The sequence below is a fragment of the Hoplias malabaricus genome, chromosome 1 (genome assembly GCF_029633855.1).
Source record: "Hoplias malabaricus isolate fHopMal1 chromosome 1, fHopMal1.hap1, whole genome shotgun sequence".
Taxonomy (NCBI): Eukaryota; Metazoa; Chordata; class Actinopteri; order Characiformes; family Erythrinidae; genus Hoplias; species Hoplias malabaricus.
The window spans coordinates 24,049,674-24,070,628 of NC_089800.1; the positions used below are offsets into that span (position 1 = coordinate 24,049,674).

General features: G+C 38.4%; 1 protein-coding gene across 1 annotated transcript; it reads left to right on the top strand.

The window, feature by feature from the left end:
- The first annotated feature begins 5,831 nt into the window (after window positions 1-5,831).
- si:dkey-238d18.4 (TBC1 domain family member 15) lies at window positions 5,832-20,401 on the top strand. The gene is made up of 10 exons (XM_066684438.1): window positions 5,832-6,250; window positions 10,995-11,180; window positions 11,318-11,436; window positions 12,654-12,757; window positions 14,254-14,321; window positions 14,865-15,011; window positions 15,120-15,210; window positions 15,358-15,506; window positions 17,428-17,569; window positions 18,511-20,401. Exons 1-10 carry the CDS (start codon window positions 6,016-6,018, stop codon window positions 18,656-18,658), a joined length of 1,389 nt encoding a protein of 462 aa, XP_066540535.1. The 5' UTR covers window positions 5,832-6,015; the 3' UTR covers window positions 18,659-20,401.
- Window positions 20,402-20,955: the final 554 nt, after the last annotated feature.

The following is a 20,955-nucleotide window of genomic DNA, read 5'->3' on the forward strand; positions in this document are numbered from 1 at the left end:
GCATGATTTTAAATGACTATTTTGTTGAGTTAAACCAGTGTGTTATTTTTATTTTATATAATTATGTTTGAAATAATTTTAAGTACTTTAGGTCTAATATTTTATAGTCACTTTCTCATGTAGGTTTCTTTTCAGTTTGGGACACTTTTCTTTGTCACAGACAGCAGTGATAAGGCCTGATTGTGCAAGTGGTAAAGACTTTACATTCTTTTACAGAGTCGTGCCTTTTCATGGTTTCCTGTTTACAATCATCCATCTCTCAGGTAATTCCAATATTCTTATTGATTATGTATTTTAAAAAAAAAAAGTAAAAAAAAAAAAAAAACAGCATATTACAGGACAAAAATAATGAAACATATTTTACATTCAGAGTAAGTTCATACAAAATGTCTCATTCAAAATATTTTGAATCATTTGTATTGGTCTATTTTTGTCCATAAACAGAAAGCTTTGCCTTAATATAATGTCAAAAATGGAGATACAAAGCTTTATTCTAACAACAACACATGCATAATCCTCCTGGACAAAATAAGTAGTCACCTTGCAAGTTTAAGGTGGTACTAAACTCCACCTTCTTGCAGATGGCATTACCTGAGGATAATCAGGCTAAAAATACCTGTGGGGTGTGTGACAGGATTCATAGATTGAGAAGAGGTTTTACAGAGCAGTGAATGTTTTATTCCATGTGTGGAAAAAGAGTCGCATAGCAGATGAGTCGCAGTAGAATGTGTTATCTGGTCATATGAATCTCAATTTTTCCTATATGTGAATATAATTCACTTTATATATATGTATAACTACCCACATCCACTGTCTACCCAAGTTCCCAGTGACATAACATGTTCAAAATTCTGAGTCATCTGAGTCAGCCCAGTGTTTCATTTGCTCCTCATACACAGGTATAAAAAAGATGTATAAAAAAGAATAAAATAAACCAGAACAATAATAAATTAAAATGAGTGTATATTGTGTATATATAAAGGTGTAATACACTGGAAATAAAATGAGTTGTGTTTGTCTAAGAATATTCTATAATATACTAAATATGTTTTAAACCTATTTTAAAAATGATTGCCTCCATGAGTTGGGACCGTTTCTGTGGAGGATAAACTTGGATCAGTTTGAAAGTAATAAATAATAACTTTCATATATACACTTTCCTGTTGTTTCCTGGTTTAAAAAAATGAACAATTGATTCTTTAACACACAAAGTGTCTTTACTGCCCTGTGTTCTCTGTTTCTCTGATGTCCATCTCTAGTGTGTGTTTACAGTAGAGTCACAGTAAAACAGCATCCCTCCACAGTACATCAGGTGATGGGAGGAAACACCACCGTGTTCTGTGAGATCCGTGCGGATGGAGGACATTATATCTCCCAGTGCCGCATAGACTGGTACAGGCAGAGTGAGGACAGACAGCTGCCTGAGGTCAGACACCTGTCTCAGTTCAAAGGCCGGTTTCAGGAGCACATCAACAGAAAATATTGGAGTGGTAACCTCTCTCTGTACACACTGGAGCTAAATGACACCGGCCAGTACTACTGCAGTTACATCTGTCGGATCAATGGGGAACTTCTGCAGCATCATGGACATGGCACAAACCTCAGTGTCCATGAGGAGACTTGTACAACTGCAGCAACAACTGACATAACGACTGCCGAAGCTTCATCAAACAATGGTTAGTCTCAGTAAGGAATGTGACCAGGAGTTCTGATCTAAAATGTTGGTGATTATCTCAGAAAGTAAATGGCAATTTATATTCATTCATTTATTGTCTGTAAGCCTCATCCAGTTCAGGGATGGGAGCCTACTCAGAATCATTGGGTGCAAGGCAGGAATACACCCTGAAGGGAGCGCCAGTCCTTCACAGGGTGACACACACATTCACTCACACACACCTCCAGTCCACCTACCAATGTAGTTTTTGGATCTTGGGAGGAAACTGGAGCATTTGGAGGAAACCCACGCAGACATGAGGAGAACACACCACACTCCTCACAGCCAATTTATATTGTACTACATTATTTATAGTATCATAAGCGACTAAATTGAATTTTCTCTGGAGGGATTCCAAGACTCATAAGGGAGAACCATCCTCCTCTGATCAAAACCATTTAGGAATCAGTGATAAAGTCACATTAGCATTACCTTTATAGCACCAGCAGTGTTTCATGTGCACAGATAGTTACTCTGAAGAAAAAACTAAACTAATCAAATATGTTTTGAGCCTAGACTTGAGAAAAAGAAAAAGAAGAAGCACTGCTGTGTCTGATCCACTCGTACCAGCTCAACACACAATAACATATCACCTCCACGTCAGTGCCACTGCAGTGCTGAGAATAACCCATCACCCGAATCATACCTGCTCTGTGGGGGTCTGGCCATTGAAGTGCAGAGTGAAATGGGGATTTTAAAAAAGTGTGCAGAGAAACAAGTGGCTGTCTGTAATTGTAGAATTAAAAAGTGCTCCTGTATGGTTAATGGAGCTGTTAAATTCAACACTGAGTGTAAATACAAGGTGGCTGTTCCTATTTCAGTAATCACTCAGTGTAGTAGTAGCTGTAGTAATAGTAGTATTAATAATTATTGTAGTAGTTATATAACTGTTGTTGTTGGACATGGTGATGTGTTTATTTTATGTTGATTTTCTTTTTATTTATTATCTTTGCATTATATTAATATTGTTTTTATTTATGTTACCTTCTTTTTTTTGCAGATGCTTTCACTGAGAAAAGAACAGCAGATGATCGCCTTTGCACATTACTTCTTTTCCTCCCACTGTCACTGAAGCTGGTAGTAACTGCATTTTTAGGCACCCACTTTTTGTTTTCATTATACTTTCGCTGTTATTGCCTGTTATCATTTACTTCCTTTAAAAAGCTATGGTGATTTTTTTTGTCAAAGCTCTTGTTTGTCACAAAAAGCTGTTGTTTTCTCCATTCGCATGTGACTAGTTTCCTGTGTCTGTGAAGTTGCCATCACTTAAAACCCACTGCAACATGCAGGAGGAAGGTGTTAAAGATTGTTCTTTCTCTGTAAGGATTGTAAATGGAAGGTCTTCAGTGTTAAATGTGTTATCGGTTTTGAGCAATAGACAAGGTCAATAAATGAGTATAAAGTGGTAAAGAGTGTATAAATTGTAAAAGTATTAAGGAGTGTAAACACATGCTCATTTTACCTGATACAACAGAGGGCTTCAACCATTCTCAGGGGAAAAAACAGCACTGGTCAATGCTTGATGGTCAGTTCAGAGCAGCACTTTTCACACTGAGAACCAACTGTTGACAATCTTCTAGAGTGGGGCTTGAACCCACAACCCCAGGGCCCTGGACCTGTGTGACAGAGACACTACCTGTTGTGTAATCACACTGCTTGAAATTAACTCAGTAATTGGAGGGGGTGGAACAGAAGCCCTCTGATTGGGGGCGTTTGGGAGGTACACAGTTGCAGGAAAGAAATGGCTAAGTCAGCATTCATTCATTCATTGTCTGTAACAATTATCCATTTCAGTGTGGCGGTCCAAGTCAACATAAATATTACAATTAACTGTTATGTCCATATTAGCAATAGTGATACATACATACATACTGTACAAACTGTAGTCCCCCAAGAAAATGATGCATATGAAACATGGCACTGATGTGTGATAATTTTTTGAAGAAAGAACTTGGAGTGGGTGGATATCAAGGTGTTTTTCCAATAAACTGAATCTGTTTTATTGAATGTCTTCTTGTAACAATAGAAACTGTGTATCTTCTGCCCTCTCTTTCCGCTTCACACAAAGAACTTCATGAAAGTATATGGCAGATTATTTGGAGCTTCAACTATCAGCATTTGTGTGGGGTTAAAAGTTCACACTTTACAGTCAGCACTGCGCTAAAACATGAACATGCATGTGATCTGACAAGTCACAGAGAGAGAAGCAAATACAAAGCCTTGCATTCAAACACCATCCACCTACATCATGTCGCTCATGTAAGAAAACACCAAACAGATATGATATGATGTTCAGTCCGGTTTGCCGTCTGTAATCTTCCACATTTTGCTTAACTCTTTAAAGCCTGACACATGAAATAATAATACAATAAAACTGATTATTTTGAAAATCACACATTATGTTGACCTTTAACTGAAAATCTAAATGTTGTTAATTTATACATTTTGGAACCTATAATTTAGGCATTTACCAATATATATTTTCTTTCATTGTTTTTTTATTTTGTTCCCTGCATCAGTTAAAACAGTTCTTCAGACTTCTTTTTACAATTTTGTCTTAATGTTCATTTGTTTTAATTAAACAATCGATATCAAATGATTGTCTCTGTTCTTCAGAAATTTTCAGGAAAACGTAACATTGATCTGATGAGAAACACCACTCCAGAGGCCCTTGACCTATGAGTGCCCTATTCTTCTCTCTGACCTTTTTACATTTCACATACTGGTGGTAATAAAAACACCAAAACCACAAAAGGCTCTTTTTTGTTGATCTGTACAACCATGGTTCCATATTTAGAGGAACTATAGTTGTTTCTGTTACTGTCTGATCCTTGGCTTGAGGTCTGAGGTCATTCGCCAGACCTCCCACAGTCTCACAAATGAGCCAAAACAATTAGCACACAAAGGCTTTTGGAAAACTAAAAATACATTTTTGTTTCATAATAATACTTTGTAAAATTGTCTAAATGTGTTTTGCTGCTGTAAAGAACATTTAATTTTCTGAATATTTATTATTATTAATTAGCATTTGGCAGGTAGAATACACTACATTCATGAAGTGGAACAAAATGCTTAGTTTTGCTACAAGTAACATCTTACAAATCACACATGGAATTGCTTCAGTTTTGCAAAAAAAAAAGGTAGCCTTTAAATTTTCTCCTGTGTTTACATGATGATAGAGAACTCAGAACACTTGCCCCAAAAGGATGGAAGTGTTTTTTCAGTATTTCTCTTCATTAGATGATAAGGGAGCCACCTCTAAAAATCATATCATATTTGATACATTTGGCTTTACAGGGTTAAGTAAGACAAATCGCCTACTCCAGATTTAGTACTAATGCTTTCAAATATATTTTTTAAATTATATTGACCACTGTCTGTGAAGAGTGTGGTGTGTTCTCCCTGTGGTCACATGGGTTTCCTCCAGGTGCTTCGGTTTCCTCCCACAGTCCAAAAACACATGTAAAAAAAGTGTCCGTAGGTGTCCTGCAGGGTGTGTTCCTGCCTTGCGCCCAGTGATTCTGGGTAGGCTCCGGACCCACCGCGACCCTGAACTGGATAAGCTGTTACAGACAATGACTGACTGACTAGCTCAGTAACTCCTCTGTGGGATCAGACCACACAGGCTAGCCCTCATTCCACTAGTATTTCACTGAGCCTTGGGTCCCCATGACCCTGTCGCCAGTTCACTGGCTGTCCTACCTTAGACTAATTTTCAGAGCTACTAACCCTTGGGAACACCCAGCAAGACGGTTTGGAGATACTTTGACCAAAACAACGCGACCATCATGACTTGACCCTCATCAAAGTCCCTCAGTATTTTTGCTCATTGTTTCTGCTTCCAACACATTGATTCACAACCTGACTCTTCACCTTGACTGGTGCCACTGCAGTGGGATAATCAAAGCTGTCTGTGTATGTCTCTACTCTGGAGTGATTGTGGATTGTGAGAATTATAGCTGCTTTACGGAGGATTGTGTTGTAGGTGAAAGTTCCCACCACAAGAGGGTGTTAAATGAGTTAACATTTTAGTGTAAGCTTTCACTGTGAGCTTTGAACTCTGATGAAAGTGGTTTGAGCAACAGTGTGTGGTCATATGACAAGAGGGGTGCGCGTGTGTGTGTGTTTTAGTTTACAGAGGAAACCGTTTGGCTTGACCACGAGCTTCTGCTTTTAACACTACTAACCGGTTTAGTTTGAAGTGTCAGCGGTCATCTACGAGTGTCAGCGGATATTGAGAGTGTCCGGGCTGTGGGTGATGGGCTCCGGTTCCCGGGCTCTCCGCGGTTTTCAGGCGGAACATGGCGCGTGTTGGTCAGCCCGCGGTCTGCGCCTCCCTCGGTGTGTGTAGGTCAGACCGGAGAGAAGGGAAAGATGTGAAAGGGAAACCCGGTAATCACGGCTCCGTCAGCGGCGTGGCGCCGGTGAGCTGCAGCTGCGCTTCGTGCCTGTGCTCCAGAATCCCGCTGCCCGGGGTGATGGACACTGAGGGGAGAGTGGACGAGTCCAGACTCAGGATGTACATCTTTAAAAACGGTAATAAATTCAGCCCATCCAAACAGAGGTGTTTGTGCAGTTCACTGGTATAGACCATGTAAACACACACTGTAGATACAGTGATATAGACAAGTAGCAACGCATATGCAGAAGTTTCAGTGCCAGTCAGCTCTAAAAGTTCTATAATGAATTTGATAATCCCCTGCAGTAGAAGGATTAGCGTATTTTTCCTTTGAAAAGCAACAATTTCAATGTCATTAGACCAGAGCTGCCCAAATCTTTCCATCCATATTTTGTTCCTGTAAAATTGCTTTGGTAAAAACAAAGACACGTCCATGAAACTTCTCTGTCCAAAAACAACCACAAAAAAAGCGCCTCTGTTGATCCATTTCAGACCTATTGCAGTTTATTTCTAGTTATTAAAAGTTACAGTATTATTGAGTTATAGTAGTTGCTGTCATTATTCAGAGTTACAGCACTTATTAGGGTTATTCAGAGTTATAGTAGTTGCTGAAGTTATTTTGATTTACTGGAGTTTTGTAGTTTTTCTAATAAAAGTTGTTACTTTATAATCAGAATTTCTATCAGAGCTTAAAGTATTCTAGTGTGTGTATTGTGTGTTTTCTTTGTAGTGTGTGTGTGTGTGTAGTGTGCAGTAATTTTGTAGTCTGTGTGTAGTGTGCTGTGTTTTTGTAGTGTGCAGTGTTTTGGTAGTGTGTGTGTAGTGTTTTGTAGTGTTTGTGTTTGTAGTGTGCAGTGTTTTTGTAGTGTGTGTGTAGTGTGCAGTGTTTTGGTAGTGTCTGTGTGTGTGTAGTGTTTTGTAGTGTTTGTGTGTGTAGTGTTTTTGTAGTGTGTGTGTAGTGTGCAGTGTTTTTGTAGTGTTTGTGTGTGCTGTGTTTTTGTAGTGTGTGTGTAGTGTGCAGTGTTTTTGTAGTGTGCAATGTTTTGGTTGTGTGTGTGTGTGTGTAGTGTTTTGTAGTGTTTGTGTGTGTAGTGTTTTTGTAGTGTGTGTGTGTAGCGTGCAGTGTTTTTGTAGTGTGGGTGTAGTGTGCAGTGTTTGGGTAGTGTGTTTGTGTAGTGTTTTGTAGTGTTTGTGTGTGTAGTGTTTTTGTAGTGTGTAGTGTACACTGTGTGTAGTGTTTTTGTAGTGTGCAGTGTTTTGGTAGTGTGTATGTGTGTGTGTGTGTAGTGTTTGTGTTCATTCATTCATTCATTATCTGTAACCCTTATCCAGTTCAGGGTCGCGGTGGGTCCAGAGCCTACCTGGAATCATTGGGCGCAAGGCAGGAATACACCCTGGAAGAGACGCCAGTCCTTCACAGGGCAACACAGACACACACACACATTCACTCACACCTACGGATACTTTTGAGTCGCCAATCCACCTACCGTGTGTTTTTGGACTGTGGGAGGAAACCGGAGCACCCGGAGGAAACCCACACGGACACAGGGAGAACACACCAACTCCTCACAGACAGTCACCCGGAGCGGGAATCGAACCCACAACCCCAGGCCCCTGGAGCTGTGTGACTGCGACACTACCTGCTGCGCCACCGTGCTGCCACCTAGTGTTTGTGTGTGTAGTGTGCTGTGTTTTTTGTAGTGTGTGGTGTTTTTGTAGTGTGTGTGTGTAGTGTGCGGTGGTTGTGTAGTGTGTGGTGTGTGTGTAGTGTGCAGTGATGTTGTTGTGTTTGTGTAGTGTGTGTAGTGTTCTGTGTTTTTTGTAGTGTGTGGTGTTTTTGTAGTGTGTGTGTGTAGTGTGCGGTGGTTGTGTAGTGTGTGTAGTGTGTGGTGTTTTGTAGTGTGTGTGTGTAGTGTGCGGTGGTTGTGTAGTGTGTGTAGTGTGTGGTGTTTTGTAGTGTGTGTGTAGTGTGCAGTGATGTTGTTGTGTTTGTGTAGTGTGTGTATTGTGAGACGAAGGAGCTGTGGGTGTTCTCTCAGCTGGTTTGTGAGAGAGCTGCCTGTTGTGATATCATCGATTTGAGTTTCACAACATTCTGCGTTTGATTTCTGTTGGAAAAATTCATATGGCAATTTTCCAGAAACTGATTATCAGATCAGTTTGAAATATTACATGATGTTTCACTGTATGCCTCAGCAACATGGCGGTTGTAGCTCAAATATTGAACTTATATTCAAATCTTTAGAGTTTGAAATGTGTCCCAGTGTATGCCTTTGAGAAAAATGACAACTTTAAAGTATCTTATTCTGAAAGTCGGATTGCATTAAAAAGCACAAGTAACCTGAGAGGGTATTCACCTTATTTTCCATGACATGGAGGGGCCATATTTTTTTGCTTTGTGGTAGAACTTCCCATGAGGCAGTGGATACTTTGATATTAATCTTATCCACAGATGCCCTGCCCTCAAGTTGACACTCTCTCCCTGGAGTGAAGCGAAATGCGAATGAGATTTTCCCCCTTCATCCTTAAATATCATTTTAGAAAGCAGACATTTGCTTTCTCAATTTTCATATTGAAACATATATTTCTACCTTAAACTAAAACAGGTATGTTTACAAGGCTAATATTGCTGTCAGGTACCAGCCTCTTACTGGAATTTTTTTTTGTTCCACCTTAAAAAGGCAGCTGTGCAAGCCTGAAGTTAGTATCATTACATTTTTTTTGTTTGTTTAAAATACACAAATAACAGACTTTACACCTTCAATATCGCTGTTGTTTCTCACTATCCTCATATACACTATGAACATTACACCTTCAAACTTAATGGGAGCTGGCAGTAGTATCAAGCGTAGGTGAAATGTTACTGAAGCTCATGTGGTTCTTGCAACAGAGGGAGGATATTGGTGTATGTAACAAGTTTGTCTCTTGTTCTCATCATACAGCCATTGTGAAATGTTAGTCAAGTGACCCACCACCTCAGGGAACATGAGGAAATACAGCCTTCTCTAAATATCACCGGCATTGTACAAAATATATTCCAAATAAAGTAATTAAAAACAAACCTTGATAAACTATAACAAACCATGTACATCATATAGTGTTTTAGAGATTCCAAAAGAGATTAGTTAAAAAGCTTTTAAAAGAATAAAAATAATATTATGAACATATTACAATTTTGTTGTAAATATATTTATATAAAGGCATCGATCAGGCTTTGCTTCTTACTATAAACAGACAAAAGTAGATTTTAACATACAAAAAAGTATGGTTTAATACTTTTCAATTGAATAGTCATAACTGATTTATAGAAATCATCCACTCAGGATCTTGGAGGATATATAGAAAGTCACATAATCGTAGGATTCACAGCAATGCCTTAAGTGACAGTTTCACAATTGTCACACTACAGTGTAACAGTGTACAGTGTAAAATAATATTGAATTCCGTGTTCAGTTTGCTAGAAATTAATTTCCTCTGTCACTGACCTCAACTGCTGTAAAATGACTTAGATTTACAGCATTTGGCAGGTGCTGTTATCCAGGGACAGCTTTAATCATGTTAGTGTAAGGAGTCTTGGCTTAGGTCTGTTATTTGGTATAGTGTGGTGTCACTGCCTGTCTTTGGGAATCAAATCGTAGTGCAGTGGTGTTTACTAATATGCTGTTTCAGCCTCTGTGATCAATACAGAATTATACTTCCCTTATTTTTGGCCTCAGGTCATCCAAAGATGTTGTGAGTGTATGGTGCTTTCAATCTGCATTCAAGAATCAGTGCCAGTGGAGGCCAGGGCTTCCACTTTTGCAATTTCCCATTTGAGCGTTAGCACGTCTTAATAACAAAAATTCGCTTCAAATGCATCATTAAGGGACATGAGTAAATCAGAAGCATGAAAAAATGTACATGACGCAAACAGGCTGTTTTATTTTATGAGCTGTGCTGCACACATCATGCCCGTCAACTCCAAAACACTGTTTTCTTCAGTTCCATGACAACTCAGGCTAGCACCTTGCGTAATAAGATTCCTTTAAGAGCTTTAAGAAGGGGTATAAAGTTCATAGAGATGGGGATTGTGTATTGTTTTGTTCTGAAGTGACTTATAGTGCGCAGTGCGGGATTGGATCAGTGTTTTAGATAAAGTGATGCAGGTTTACTCACAAAGTGAAGCAATCCCAATAGTGACAAGCTTATGCTAACATGAGCACTTGATAAAAGTTGCTGTTAAATTTGCTGTTAGAGTGTTATTTGAAATTATTTTATTGATTCTGTTGAGTAATTCAGTGCTAACAGCAAGAGGAGATTGATATATGGTTTTCCTGGGACCGTCAACATATAGTAATGGTTTAGCCACCGTTAACAGTGTGATCAGATCATGGTTATTTATGATACATGTGTAAATGAGTTCTGTTTGTCATCCACTGCATTTTGCTATTTACTGTGCATTTACAAACTCAAAATTCAGGACCCGCTTGTTAATCTGTTGAGTTGAGTAAAGTGTGTTTGAGCAGAGAAAACACTAAAACAGAACAATGGTACATCAGGTGTGAAAACGCATTATAGGTCATGTGATGGAACACCGTTTGATTATGTAAATAAAATGTAGTTGTGGTTTCAAAACATAAACTTCACTTCCCGAACAGAACATACAACAATCCACACAGAAAAAAACGTTAGTTCTTTAGTTTCTGTGGAAGTCAATGTAAAAAAAGATTTTATTTGAAGTAGTTTTTAGAGCATTTCTACTGGTGTTTGTCATGAAATTTTTGCACAGTGTAAAGGACGGCTGCTGTGTTCAAATGATATAGTAAACTAGAAATTGACAAAAATGGAGATTTTCATTGGAGAGCTTTGTCATTATTAGAAATCTTACTTTGTTTGTTTTAGGTGGGGTGACACCAACAGAACGAGGGCCAGTATGGCGCTTCCTGTTTGGGATGTACCCCTGCAGCTCCACAGCTCTGGAGCGCCCCTTGCTGCTGGAGCAGTTGACTGTCCGCTACAAGGTCATGAAAAAAAAGTGGCAGCAACTTCTTCCTGGAGCCATTCGTCTACGTCTCAATGGCACTGATGGTGAAGCTATTTTCAGTTTTTCCCTTTTCTACTGTAGCAGTTGCTGTTTCCAAAACGTATTAAGAATCATGTTGTTTCCATACTTGAGCTTCACGTGTGATTTTTGTGTTTTTATTTTTCCTCTCGCTCTTGCTCAGCTGAGCTTCAGGCAGCAGTGCAGTATTTTGATCAGAGACAGGAGAGAGAGCGAGAGCAGGCAGAGAACCAGACAGAAGAGGTCAGGGAAAGGATGTCTTTTCTGGAACTTCAGGCTCAGGTAAAAAAAAATAAAAGAAATGCGTTTGTATTCATTCATTCATTCATTCATTATCTGTAACCCTTATCCAGTTCAGTGTCGTGGTGGGTCCAGAGCCTACCTGGAATTACTATGCCCTGGAGGGGGCGCCAGTCCTTAACAGGGCTATATATATATATATGGAGAGAGAGAGAGAGATATTAATCCATTCAGCATAAAAATAATTTAATCTACCATCTGACTTCAGTAGTAGCAACGCTGTGTTTACATCACCTAATAAAACCGCTACTACATCACTAGCCTCTGTAAAACAAGTGAATTATGGGGAGAATTTGTGGCCAAATTTGGTAATATGATAAATATACATAAAATTGTATGCCTTAAATTTTCCACATTAATCTAATGTTGAAGCCTTAACTGTATTAATCCATACCATTAGTAAAGTTGAAAAGTTGATTTTTGCACATATCGCTGATAACAGAGTGTATGATCCCTTTTTTCATTAGCATGGAAAACTGAAACATTGGCTCATCTGACTACAGCACATATTTCTACTGTATTTGGACCAATTGTTATAAGCTTGGGCCCAGAGAAGTCTTTAGTAGATTTACATAGGACTGATGTATGGCTAGCCCCACTGCAGGTGACCTTCTGTGAGGAGTTTGGTGTGTTCTCCCAGTGTCTGTGTGGGTATCTCCCGGGTGTTTTGGTTTGCTCCTCACGGTCAGATGGTTTGGCTACTCAAAAGTGTCCACCGTTGTGTCAGTGAATGTGCGTGTGTGTGAGTGTGTGTGTGTGTGTGTGTGTATGTGGGTGTTGCCCTGCAGGTGTTCTCCCGCCTTGTGCCCAGTGATTCCAGGTAGGCTCCTGACCCACCACCACTCTGAACTGGATAGTGGTTACAGACAGTGATTAAATGAATGAATGATGTATGGCTTTCTCCTTGTGAAATACAGTTTCAATATGCATTTATTTTGTTGCATTATGTAACAAGTGCTGCCAAGCCCATGTGGCTATGACTTATCACTGTATCACTGTGATATCTGACGGCTGTGAAATCGGTGTCCAATCTTACACCACATGGACTGGTTTTCCCCTCAGACTTCCTGAATCATGTTGCAACATTAAGTATGGTAGATGATACAAGACCTAAATTTGTCCAAAACATCTGGTAATCCCTGCATTACAATTCATATGCTTTATTGTTTGATTTATTTTATTTGTCACGTCCTCTGAAGGTGCTGTTTGAGAGGGTCACCTTTGACTTGGAAGAGCTTCAGGAGGCCATTCGCATCATTGACAAAGATGTGCCTAGAACAGACAGAGACCTGGCCTACTACATGTAAGAGTTTTCCAAGTTTAATCCTTTTTTTTAATCCTTTTCAGAGATCTTACTTCTGATTATATTTTGTAATTTGTGCATATGTTGTTTAGACTCTTACAACTCTGATTATTATTACGATCCTCCTTATGGATTTCCAGAAGAGGTTTCAATACCCAACCCAGGGTTCCCACACCACAGAACAACAACAAATGCTACATTCGCCTTCACCTGTAACGTAATTAGAATTATAAATCAGCCAAATTCCATACATGGATATGTCACACACATATTACAGCGTATTATTATCTTTGCTTTTTCTGTCCTTTCTGCTTCCTGCTCTAGAACATAATTAGTGGGGTACTGTGCAGTAAAATATCTGTATCGAATTTCCATTGCATTTCGCATTTCGTAGGCCTCTCAGGCTTAGGGCCTTAGACCATATAAAGTGGTAATTTATGAGTCTGCTGTCTCAATGCTGAAACAAATCTGTGGTCACCTTGGGTGTTGTTTTTCTTTCCATTTTCAGTGTAAACTTGTATTTTCCCATCAACACAAAATCATTGATTGGGTTCAGAACCGTTCATATTTAAAGTGATGAAAACTGTGCTCCTCACCAGTTCTTTCACATGAAGCACCTTGTCTGCAAAACTAGACCGTCCACGTTTTGTAAGTGCCCTATATGTATTCACAGCTTTGAACCACAAACAACTCTTATTGACATAAAAGAAACGTGTCCTTGTTGCCACACCACTTTATCAAACAGCCTTGGGCTCAAAATAACCATTATGTGTGTCCTGTTTCACAGTAAGCAAGCCTTCACAATTCAGTTTGGCTGACATAAGACTCTGACAGACTGTCGACGGGAATGGAGCTCTCCTTTTCTAAAATCACTTTTTGAATGCCATTTTAAGAATTTCATAAATGCGTGATTCAGTTATAGGACTGGAAGGTTTTTTCAATCAATACACTTAGACAAAAATATAGCAAATATCAATTATTCCATTATTTAAAGTCGTTGGTATTTTAAAAGTAATATATTCAGTATTTAGGACAGTTAGATTTTGTGCCACAGGGGGGCGAAACACCCAAGCATGGTCTCTGGCATGATCCTGAAGATTTCCTGACTTTGTGGAGCAGCAGACTACAGCCTGTAGTGGTAGAACTACAAAGTGCACCTATGTTGTACATTATTAGCATCTATTTTATCAGGAGTCTTGGCTGAAATAAGTCATCCAGGGTAGAGCATTTTATTTCACTCTACACATATTTAGTACTGAAATGTTTGGACCATTATAGTTGTATAAAACAGTTGCCTGGTACAACTGCACCCTCTAGTGGTTGAATATTGTAGCTTTTGGCATTAGTTTTGTCACATTTTTCAAGAACCTGTGCTGATAGTATGGTCATATTTTGTGGATGTTTGTCTGTTTGTTTATTTGTTTACTTCTTCTGAGTTAATATATAGATGCTGAAAAGGTTTGTACTGAATTTTTGATGTATGTGTTTTTTCACAGGAACGAAGGCCTGGGAAATCTGCTGGTGCTTAGAGACATTCTCATCACATATGCTGCTTTCCACCCAGGCAAGACTCTGCCATTTATTAGGATTATAATGCTGTGTTGGACCTAACACCTCTTAGAAATGCTTTCAAACGTAGATTCATCAAGGCTCTATAAACATTCAGAAGAAATCTATACAGATGCAGACCATTCCCCTCAAGATTTAGTGTGTTGTATTTGGAAATGATTTTCAGCTTTCCTATCAGCTTGAAAAAGTCTAGCCATTTTCTCTCAACATAGAATTATCTTCTTTTTTTTTTGCTTATTTATTTTTCCACTGTAAACTCTGTATCCCGTTGTGTGTGAAAATCTGAAAATGATTTTTCCAAAATGTCTGGCACAAACAGCTATGTCACAGCCAAACTCACCTGAGCTACATTTTCTCCAGTTCTGAGAGATAATATGAACATTAACTATCTGAATGGTTTTATGCAGTGCATTGCTTCACGATTTGCTAATTGCATAAATATGACTCAGCAGGTGCACGGACACCTCAACAATAGTGGTATGTAAGTTTAAAAATTTCAGATTTCTCTCTCTCTCTCTCTCCTCTCTCTCTCTCTCAGAGGTCAGTTACGCTCAGGGTATGAATGATCTGTGCAGTCGCTTCCTGGAGGTTCTGGATGCTGAAGTGGACACATTCTGGAGTTTTTCCTGTTACATGGAGAAGTTCTCTAAAGATTTCCGTGCAGATGGCTTGCATCGCAAGATTGGTGTGCACTCTTTTATGGGCTGTGATGTTGATGAAATTTGGAAATTTTATTTTTATAAAAACTCCATAAACTGCTCACTTATTGCTGGTTTCATATATGATTTATCAGAACTGGAGGCAGCTCTGCTGAAAGAGTTGGACCCCCAGCTTCATGCTCATCTGGTCACAGAAAATATGGACAGACTCACATTTTGTCACAGGTAATAAATACCTTTTCACTTTTGTTTTTTGTTATTTGTTTTTAATCTGATTCTGTCCAATGTTGTTGACAAATGGGTTTATAACCACTTTTTTCCCTTGATTCTGTGTACCTCTAGCTAAAATATTTTGTGGGTGTGTGCACACAGGTGGCTGCTGCTGGGTTTCCAGCGTGAGTTTGAACACAGTGATGCTCTGCGGCTGTTTGAGATTCTCAGCTGTGATCATTTGGAGCTGATTTCTCAGCAGGTGGACAGGGCACGTTATCAGGAGAGACTGGCCTGTAAACACAGCCTTGGTAAGTCACCACATCCTCAGAGGTGTTGTGCAGAAAAGGGCTTCTCTCAAGCTCTTCCATTGGGCGATTTTTATTTGGTTTAAAAAGCCAAATAGTAATTTTTATACAAAAAGTAGCAAAAATATTTATGAAAATGAAAGAGAACTTCTAATTGCTTTGTAGTGGAAAAATGGGAGTCTTGACGCTTACAATGAGTGCTTTTACAGGCTCTTAAAAATCTGATAATGGCACAAAATCAGATTTTGTGTGTAATCCGATCTATGCGTTTACATGCATTTGAGAAAAATTAGATAATGGAAAAACTCTGAGTTTTCACATGAGACCAGCAATAATCTGATTTCTGCTTTGCAACAGACAATAATGCCACAGAAAGACATGACATAAACTACTTGGTGCTGCTTTTTGTAACTACGGATCCACTTAACCTGCGGAGCTGGATCTTATTTCCTTCCTCCTGAGTTCTGATATTCTACACTTCTGCTCTTAGCTGCACACAGCTTTCTCTACACTGCTGCTGAGAGGAAAACAAGCTTTTTCTTAATGAGCATCTTTTCTTGGACACATTGTGCATCCCTCCATTACAGACTGAGACCCTGGACGTGTGTTCACTGTGCAGACCGATGGGAGCATGTGGTACTTAATGAGTTATCTGATACATTATGATGAGAGAACTTCAAAACGCGTGTCAGAGACGGCTCTACACTCCAGCCCAGTTATGTTTGCGTGCTTGTGTAGGCCGAGAAATGTGAAAGAAATTGCAGTATGAGTATTAATTAGAAATCAGATTACATAGCTATATTCCAGATCTCTGAAACAGATTTTGTTATCTGGTTTCATTCAGAAGTCTGAGTATGCTGTTTACATGACCACACGAATAACAAGACATTTATTAAGTGCATGTAAATATAACTTTAGTACAGAAACTTTTAAACTAGGTGTCAGTAAAATGACTATTTGGAGCCTACCTAGAATCACCTGGTGCAAGGCAGGAACACACCCTGTACAGGGCATGAGCACATCACTGGGCAAAACATTCTCGCATATTCACAACCATAAACACCGTTTAAAAAGCCAATCCACCTACCATTATATAATTTGGACTGTGTGAGGAAGTTGGAGCACCCAGAGGACACCCACTCAGACAGAGGGACCCAGGAGCTGTGACACTACATGTTATTCCACTGTGATTTAAGGCCAATTAAGATGAGAATATATATATATATATATATATATATATATCCCAGTTCTGGCAACTGTAGGTAACACATTTACAAACAAATTAATAAAAACAGTCCTTTAGTGCTCTGCTTTAATGATTTTTAATGTTTGTAACAGGGTTACCTACAGTTGTCAGGACTTTAAACCACCTTATCAGGGTTTATTTGATATACAGTGAATCTCTGCGGCAGGGACAACACTGATCTCCTGCTGCTATAATTACAACAAAGCAGTTTTATGTTTATAGTATACTGACATGCATTGCTCGATATTCCTAACCTGTTAATGTTGTGACCTTTTTACTTTGATTGACCACTGCTACAGTTTCTTTTCACTACCTCATACCATTTATTATCACATTACTTACTGATGATCTTTTCATATATTATATACTCTTGCAACTTTATAAAGTGCCTGCAGACATCTCCCCTAATTGTTGACTGATATTTTTTCACTTACTGATTAAAAATCAATGGCATTTGGCAGAAACTCTTATACAGAGAATCTTACAATTAAAATCTTGTTACACACAGAGGTTTACAGGACTTTGTATTCCTACCTCAGCTGTGAATTGAACCCTAATCTGCTTTGTTGGGGACAGTGTTGTTACCCATTACACTATACTAACCATTATTGCTATTTGTGTGATATAATTTCAATAAAGTTTTCAGCAAAGTGTTACAGCATTGTCTTTCCTTTGCAGAGTATGAGCCAGTGACAGAGCCTCATGCCATTAATACGGAATTTACTTTTGAACTCTTCATCTGTGCCACCATTTTACTTGAGAACAGAGAAGCCCTGCTCAGCTGCAGAAATGAGGTCCAGCTCATCCAGTTCACAAACAGGTAGAAACTACCATTATATTTCTCTTTATACACATTACCTTAGCTTTAGTGCTTTAGGTATATGACCCGAATACAATTTAATTATCATTTCTAAGAGCAGAGGTGTCAAAAGTAAAACTTAAATGTCAAAATCCCTTCTAGGATTTCATTCCAAAAGCCTGGCTTCTCTAATCATTTCAAACCAGCATCCGACATGTCATGACAATAAAACAAAATTCTGGGAAGGACTCTTTCTGTACCTCTGTGTACCATTAAAGTTTCAAATCCACTTACGCTATCTGCAGATATATATATATATATATATATATATATATATATATATATATATATATATAATTTAACTGAAATGAAAGCACATAACTGATTTAAGATTTAGTTTAATATGCTGCAATCACAGAGGGGTAGGAGCAAGTTACATGTTACTCAGGTGTATGTACTTAATGGTACATTAGATGATTTTACTTTCTAACCAGTAAAAATGAACTGTGAAACATCAAGAAAAAGATTAAACAAGTTGTTTAAGTAAATTCTTGACCACAATGCCTGCCTCCTTTACAGTAGCTCATCTACTTGGCCACTAGAGGTCATATATCAAGATTTGTGTACATATCTGCACTGTGCTTCTTGCATATATTCATATTTGTTTTGCTGGTAACAGCATATTTTTGTTGCTTTGTGATTATTTCACTGCTCATTTTATTGAGCTTGAACATTTTATTTTATACCCTTTAAGTCCAAACACTATCTCTGTACTCTCTCAGTACAAGAACTGAGACATTTGTTTCCTATGCTAGTAGATAGTTGATAACTTACATGAAGTATGAATTCAGAATGTGGATAATTTGAATGTTAAGTGGCGTGTAATTCGAAGACTTACCCGTCTAAAACTGAATAGGTAATAAATAACCAAAAGCCAAGCTCAGTGTCCTGTCTGTGCATAGTTTACAGGGCACTCTGGACCTGAACAGCAGCCTGGAGAAAGCTGAGGAGCATTTCTATAACTACTGCAAACGCACAGCATGGGACTGCCGGAAACGCAAAAGTAAAGAGGAGCACTTTCTTTTCCAGCTCAGAAACTTCTTCTCCTGAACTACAACACTTAACCTTCTCCTGAAAGGTGCTCCAGCTGCTCCAGATGTTTCTGTAGTTGGCATCTTTAATAACAACATGGAAAGAGACTTTCTGTGCTTTCTGTCAGGTTTGGACTACATGACCTTACTGAAGACGGTACAAGTGTGGAGGAATGTTAAAAATGGCTTTAAACTGAATGATGCTGCTTAATCAGTTGGTTCAAGAGAAAGGAGCCAGCTCAAAATCTCCTTTGATACTAAGAAGATTCCCTTGAGCTTCTTTATTGCTCGTACTTTTTCTTGTTGCTTAAATGTATGACGCAGAATGAATGAATGTATATTATAGTTTATACAATGCCCTGTATTTTGTGTGTTCCGGAGACTCTCACACATTTACAAACATGTTCACAGCTATCTGATTGAGTAGATCGTGTTAGATAAGAGGAAACACACACACACAAAAAAATCCTGTGGTGCTCATCTCTTAACACTAGATTCTAAGGGCTTGATTTGCACAGCGCATAATATGAAACACTTGCAAGATGAGTAACAAAATGAAGAAGCAAGGATGTCACAACATCATTTTCCAATCATGGTTTGTTTGATAAAAACGGTTAAAAAAAGCTTAGCAAATAATCCTCTTTAAATCAGTCAGTGTGAGTGAGGCTTGTTTGCATTTCATAAGTTAGTATTCTTTGTTCTATTTATTACCTGGTCAGTGTTAATCCAATTGGTCTATTATAGCAATTACAAAATTTGAATGGTGCAATCTATTTAATATTCAATATCTGGCCTCAACTACTGTCTGTAGTAAAAATACAGATTTGGCACACATTTCTTATTCTCTGACTAATAAAACGACAACCAGATTCTAAACAGTCTATTTGGAAGTTCCTGGGGCCACAGATTTAGCCTGATCTAGGACTTTGTCAGTGGTGATTTGAAATAAAAGCTCTTTTAGTCTAGGAATAAGCTTAGTCTGTGTCTGGAAGACCATCTCTCTTTGAAGAAACTGTTAGTGCTTGTGTCAGTGTTAGATTTAGTAAAACGTTGTCCCTATGGAAAATATAAAATGTGTATAAAAATAAAAACCCACATATATTCAGAGACAATGTCAATTCTTATAAGGTTTGCATATAAAGTGACCAGAGCTTTGCTCCTTCTAGAAATGACTATGTCATAGATCCCAATTGATAGCTGGCAGTGCTCAAGTATCAGGAGTTAAATATAGCCCTGAGATAGACATCCCTCCAGGACTCCCAGGCTTCTGGACGGAGCATATGAGGGCCTTGTTAAACATGAGATTTATAATTTTTATTTAGATATATTTATGTTTATAAAAGACATTCACTTTAATCTGGCAACTCAAGAGGGTTGTTATCCAAATTTGTCAATGGCAATAGAATAGGAAGTGGCAGTTCAGTGATATTATTTAGGAGAATTGGCCTTGAACCTTTAATCTGTAAATAACAGTAGTGTTTATACATTTGAATGGTGTGCTGGGAAATGTGGGTGTTTACATGTGAAAGGAGATTTTGAACCACTGCTTTTTCCCAAAATTTGCCTACTGTTCTTTGTGTACAAGTGTGTGTGTGTGTGCGTGGAGGTGGTCAAGAAGGAAAGGGAAAGTCGTTTGCATTTTATTTTAGGATTACTGTGTGACATTTAAATAACCTTTGCTGTATGACTCACTGAATGGAGAATGGAGCTGAGAGTGTATGGTGTACTGAAACGGAGAAGAGATTCATGCTGAATAAAAACAGAAGAGTAATTTGTGTTTTCACTTATGTATTATTTTTTACATTAAAAGAAAAATCTATGACCAAACAGAGACCATCATATAACCATGATGTCTTCCATAGTAAGTAATCCTTGCACTGTACAACTATTGCTGCAGTGGCCTCTAGAGTGAAAACCTCTTTCTGATGATGTATTCTGAAGGTGGAAGGAAGTTTTGATACAGCAGCTTCAGTGTGGTTCTTTAGGTATGGACTAATGCACCTCAATGATTGTTTTTGCTCTTGTTTTTTGAATGTTGGGTTTATTGGTTGCTGAATAAAAAAGTGAGACCAAAAGCTCATGTTAACAACATAACTGTAATATAGTCTCCAAAATATAATTAGAATGCTAATAACTAGAGTGAGAATGAATTACACAAATGGCAGTAGTATATTACTGTGATTTTGAATGAAGTATTAGCTATTTGGTGTCTAGAGTAGCAGCCAAGACAGATGGATATCACTGCATATCATTGGCTGCATGTTGGATCTGTGTTAAAAAGATAAAAAACTGTTCCTTAAAGGGATGATGCTCACA